The 6,000-nt window shown below is 33.5% G+C and overlaps 1 protein-coding gene across 10 annotated transcripts in view; it reads right to left on the reverse strand.

Moving 5' to 3' along the window:
- The window catches only part of LOC131029250 (protein EMBRYO SAC DEVELOPMENT ARREST 30), a 42,727-nt gene extending 37,415 nt beyond the window's left edge, over positions 1-5,312 (reverse strand). The window contains exons 1-4 of one of the 10 annotated variants that reach the window (XM_057959673.2): positions 4,944-5,306; positions 4,416-4,482; positions 3,705-3,891; positions 3,484-3,568 (exon numbers count right to left, since the gene is read on the reverse strand). In XM_057959673.2, coding sequence (XP_057815656.1) covers positions 3,484-3,568; positions 3,705-3,891; positions 4,416-4,482; positions 4,944-5,123 — 519 coding nt within the window. In that variant the 5' untranslated portion in view covers positions 5,124-5,306. Of the gene's footprint in view, positions 1-3,483; positions 3,569-3,704; positions 3,892-4,284; positions 4,352-4,415; positions 4,483-4,811; positions 4,882-4,943 lie in introns of those variants that run through there. The other 9 variants (XM_057959663.2, XM_057959682.2, XM_057959692.2 and 6 more) reach the window with 9 other exon arrangements.
- Between the last annotated feature and the right edge of the window lie 688 nt (positions 5,313-6,000).

A 6,000-nucleotide genomic window follows, 5' to 3' on the forward strand; every position in this document is an offset into this window, starting at 1 on the left:
TACAAAACCATCATTGTCATCCCTGCTAACAGATGTTCATTCACCATGAGAGAATTGAACCTCTCCTTGAATCTCTATCCTTTAATAGCTCAGTCCAATGGTTCCTGAGTGAGCGTGACTGCCAAGGAGCAGGTCAAAATGAGTCTGCATCTACTCAAGTACTGACATTACCAGTATTACAATGTCACCAGTGATAGTGCACAACTTTGGTAGGAATCCCTTTCTTCACCCTGAGATTAATCGGTTTTGCAAAAGTGGCATGACTTGAATACATTATATGCTGCCTCTCCACAGAATATACCAGGTCTGGAAGAAAGTCTGTTAACCCACCAATGTCTAAGTCGGCATCTACTTGGCTATTATTCCTTATATTTCTCTCTCAACTTCTCCTTTGCGAATAAGTCCCATTCTTTCATTTTTATCTGCTCTTTTCTGCTAATGGATTCAGCATTGTTGGCAGCTTGAAGGCAGACTTATTTTAGTGCATATTCTCTACATGTCAAGACAGATTTTCCAGAAATATATTCTTAGATTCATGTATTATATGCCCTATAAAAATCTTCAGTTTCATTGTTAGTTATCGCTCCAACATCCTAAAGCTGTGACAGGCACATCTGACAATTAATAGTTCTGCCTCTTACTGTTTGCATATGAATATCAAAAAGGTTTTGTCCCTGGACTTTGCATTTAAAACATGGTAGGGACTCTCTCTTCATGTCGAGGGTATGCTTTCCGATATTTAGCCATTCATTGTACTTGAATGAGTACTGCAGATGACAACATTTGCATTCTTTTCATTAAAATTTGAATGATAAGTAACCTTAAAATCTTGTTTTTATTTACCTAAAGAACCCTCTGTTTACTTGGGTTCTTTTTCCAGCAACCAATTTTTCTATATACTTCCTATACATGCATATGGTTAAGATTGAAGAACGCACAATCACACACATGTAGATGCCCACAAACAAACACACAGAAAATGCAACACGTTCCTACTAAGGCACTAAGGATATAAATACTTCAATTATCCCCCTGTACCCTAAGTGTGAGTAAGAACTAGGGTATAGTCATCACCAAACCTATCAAAGATGTGTTCCATTTGACTTGTTTTGCTGTCATTTCATTCAGAAGGCTAACTAATTGACGGCTCCAGACAACACTTCCATATCCATTTTTCATGGCATCTATCATAGAAAACTTTAACCCTAAGTGAAACCTTTCAATATCTAAAACTTCTACAGTTCCATAAAAGCATGACAGCTGAAACTCCTACAGTCCCAAAACAATACTTGTCAACAGAACTACTATGGTCCCAAAAGCAACTTGGTTGAAGGAACTCCTACAGAATTAAACTATTTTTCTATATGTAATTAACAACAATTATTCGGTTTAGCATGAGGAGTAAAGACCAAATATTGTTTCAAATTTTCATATACCATCCATAATAAAAGGAAGAAATGGTCACAAGAACAAAGATGGGGAGACCATTTTTAAAAAGGATGGGGATATATGAATAAGGTTATGACTATATAAACTAAATATACAAGTCAGTAGGAGATGCGAAAACAAGTATGGAGTCCTTATCTGTACACAAGTTGCCTGATAAATATGAACTATCATTTACAGTTCCAAAAATCATTCATATATCTGATCATGTCTGAAACAATTGAAAGTTTACCCTTGCCCATTGTTTGAAAATTAATCTGAAATATCACATGTTTCAAATCATTATAACAGGTCTTTATTGAAATTGCAGAAAGACAAGGATTGAGTTTTAAACCTTCAAGTTTTAACCATCACATACAAATAAATATGTATAGGCGTGTGAATTTTGTATAAATGCATTTGCTGACCCTCTCCTTGATGAAATTTATTCAAGGTCATAAGCCAGTGCCTAATATATTTATTTGATGCAAACAGACTCCTGAGAATTAGGAGATTGAGTGCCAACTAACTCCACAAAAGTAAGAGTTGATTTTTCGAATTGGACTGCTGTTAATTTTCAGTCTTCATACGAGTTCATTTTGGAGTTAATTATTCTATTTAAGACTGATGTGGCTTAGCAAGTTTCATAGGAGTTAATCTAGGAGTTAATTTTTCTGTTTAGGAGATAATTTGGAAGTCAGCTGATGAATAAAAAGGGATAGCAAGAAATATATGAGGAAGTTTCTGGAGATGTTATTTTTTTGTTCAAAATAACGAATACAGAAAAGAGATTTCAAGATTATGAGGCCCTCTATTCTTGTTGTTCTGTTCTATTCTTAGCCTTTTAATCTTATTTGCTTTGTTTTATGGTGCTTATTTCTTGTGTTATACAGAGGATGTGTTATTTAACTTGCAGGTTCTGAGAAAAATCTCAATCATTATTGCTTGCCACATTTGTTAAATAGTTAGATCTGCATGACACCTGCCAATACGTCAGTTTCTAATCTGTGCTCCACAGGGACACATTCCTGGCCCTCAAACACCATCCCCATCCCCGATGGCATTTCCGGTACAGCAGAACAGCAGGGGACATCCCATAGCCTTCCCCAAAAATCTTCAAATCTTTAAAACATTTCCGAAACATGTTGCAGAAATAGGAAACACTGCAGCAACATTTGTACAGAAAAAAAAAAATCATAGTGTTTTAAAAAAATTAAATTGTTCATAACATTAAAAAAAGACTATTAAATATGTCATGGCAGCAGTATAACACCAGTGACAGGAACAACAGTAGTATAACAGCAATAAATATATCAAGATTCAGATTCATAGCTAATGATATAGTTACATAACAGTTAATACTCACAGCATGAATTATTTATGATTTCACTGTTCAAAGAAGTCTCAAATTTCAAAATTGTTGATATGGTATTAGAGTCAGTTATTATTGTCAGTTGCAAAAGAGATTAAACGTGCATTGGCCATAGTCGCATACAGTGTAGTATTGTGAGAAGTGCAAATAAACAATTTTTTTTTGGAAAACCAGCTTGCAGGCATCTGCAGGCATCATACAACATCATTTTAACAGTGCCATACTATATTGCTACTGCTATACTGCTGCCCATTAATTTGTAGAAATTTGAGTCTCTCTCTCTTTCTCTCTCTTTATATATATGTATTTTTTTAATTTCATATATATTGTCGTTATATTGCTGTCCCCCAAAAATTGGCCCTCAAACTACCATCCCTGAAATGCTTCTGCTTCCCTTGCCGTCCCTGTCCCAGAAACGCTGTGGAACATGGTTTCTAATCAATCTAGCTGAGGCGAAGTTTAAGTTGATGTGTACAAGGAAATGTTGTAAGGAAGTGAAGGAGGGAACTAATTGAAGAATGTTAGCTTTGCCGTAGTCTATCTCATGCTCTTGTTAGTCAAGGTGCAGTACTGAAGAGATTGCATTTCTAAATCCCAATGCCCAAGTTCTACCATCTAAAAACTGGACCAAACTGCAGTTAAACTGATTTAGAATATGACTAACATGAGATAATGAAAAATCTTACCAGGAAATTGACCCCTTGGTTTTGCATATGGATATAATGACTCGAGAGATTTGACTGGACCCCATAGCTTTCTGTACTTGAAACTCTACATTGTCATTAGACAAATAAATTAGTGCAATACTCACAAGAGTTTAAAACTGCCATTGGGGAACCAATCCAAAATTTCCACTCCAAGGTGCACTTATACAGTGTATGTAGAAAAAATAAACTTTGATTCTTACTCCTTGAGGTAAGTTCCTAGTATCAAAATGGGGACGCCAACGGAGTACTTCCACAATGGGTCTGTCATCAAGAAGTTCTCTGCTAGAGTATCTTGCAAACAGAAAAAGATGTGTAACAAGAGAAGGCAGTGATAGCACAAGCCCAATAAGAGCTGCCCACTTCCTTTTAGCTTTAAACAACATGCCTCTGCACAACAGCTATGACATGTCACAAATTTGATGTGAACATCTGGGATCACAAATTAAAAATTGAAAACAATATATCCTATCAGCGATAATATTGAAACAGAAAAAACCCCATTTACCTATCAGAAAAGTGTGTATGTTGAAACAATTTACTAAAAACAAAACCCAAGAACTAAAAGTTGAACATTAATATTTAATGATTTAAGGAAGTTAAACATAACCCAAACTAACAACTATGTTTAGAAGCAAGAAACTGAAACATTAGCTTTTAAAATCCAGAACAAAAATAACTCCACATCTATATATTTCCATAAATGCGGTCTTAAAACCTTAAATCATTAAAGTCTAAAAGCTAACTCCCAAGAAATAAGATTTTTTCAAAATAAACACTGACCTTTAAACTGCAGTACAAAAAGATCTCTACATCTGTATATTTTCCATAAATGGTGTCCTCTTGAAATCTAAAACATTAAAATGTAAAAGCAAACTGCTAAGAAATAAGATTTATTCATAAGAGGCACTGACCTTTAAACTGCAGTACAAAAAGAAGTCTACATCTGTATATTTTCCATAAATGTTGTCCTTTTGAAATCTAAAACATTAAAATGTAAAAGCAAATTGCTAAGAAATAAGATTTGTTCATAACAGGCAATGACCTTTAAACTGTTGTACAAAAAGAACTCTACATCTGTATATTTTCCATAAATGCTGTCCTCTTGAAATCTAAAACATTGAAATGTAAATGCAAAGTTCTAAGAAATGAGATTTTTTTTTGCAACAGCCACTGACTTTCGAATTGCAGTACAAAATGAACTCTGCATCTTTAGATTTTCCATATATGCTATCCTCTTGAAATCGCAAACATTAAAATCTAAAAGCAAACTGCTAAGAACTCAGGTTTTTTACACAAGAAGCACCGACCTTTAATCTGTAGTGTAAAACTGACTCTAAATCAGTATATGTTCCATAAATGGTGTTCTCTTGAAATCTCAAACATTAAAATCTAAAAGCAAACTGCTAAGAAATAAGACTTTTTTCACAAAAAGCACTAACCTGTAAGCTATATGTTTTATAAACTGAGACTCTGGAAAGCTTTGATTGCCTATCGTGAAAGTAGTATGAAAGTCTTAATAATTGATCTGGGTTCAAGTACATTGAGCAATTTGATTGACAGAAGCTAGGTTGGGGTAGGTGGTCGGTCTGAACAGTTTTGATGAGTGCAGAAATCCACATGGTTGCAGGAAATTTGTAAAGGTTATGACAGATGTCTAGGGAACAGGAAACAGTGCAACAAGTTTCTAAGTTATGACAAACGAAGGAAAGAAAGGGTAAATGTAAAGGGTAAAAGATGTTTTTTGTAGTTTTGTAGGACACTGCCCAACATAAAACTCTGTTATTTGTTGTTGGAAAAGTCCACCAGCTTTGAAAATGCAGTCCAAGTGTTCGTATTTTAACAGAGGAAAACGAGTAATTTACATTTATGAGCCAATTAGACGATGATGTCGAGATAAAGAATGAATGAGGTCATTTCGTAAATAGTTTACACGGGATCAAACCAGTATAAAATTGAATGGTGGACAGTTCGTAAAACCCATTATTTGTTTGAAAAATGTTAAAAATAGAAAACATCCCACCGATCAAAGTATCATGGCATGTGGAAAGTGTAATGGTGACTGTAACCAGAAATTTTATTAGTAATTTAACTTAAATTGGACAAAAGACTGGATGTTTTGGGGAATTCATTGGTTATCACGAGAAACGAAGCTTCGAAAATAGAAATAAGTTATAAAGAGGCTTCCCCGTTCTAACCTATTATGGCGTATCTAACCGTATGTTAGATGTACATTTGATTTTAAATAAAAAATATAGATAATTTGTTTTTTTAAATTAAAAGAATATCTTAAATACATTTATTTAAAAAAATATACCTAAGAAATATTAGTCATGATAGTTTATATTAAATGTATGATATTAATGTTTTTTTATTTAATATAAATGTATTATATTTAAATGAATATATCAAATATACTTATTTTTTATAATTTTTAAAATTAAATGTTTGGTCTCTTTTCATTAGTTTTAAATATTTATTTATTGTAATTCTTTAAAT

The sequence above is a fragment of the Cryptomeria japonica genome, chromosome 3 (assembly GCF_030272615.1).
Source record: "Cryptomeria japonica chromosome 3, Sugi_1.0, whole genome shotgun sequence".
NCBI classification, from domain to species: Eukaryota; Viridiplantae; Streptophyta; class Pinopsida; order Cupressales; family Cupressaceae; genus Cryptomeria; species Cryptomeria japonica.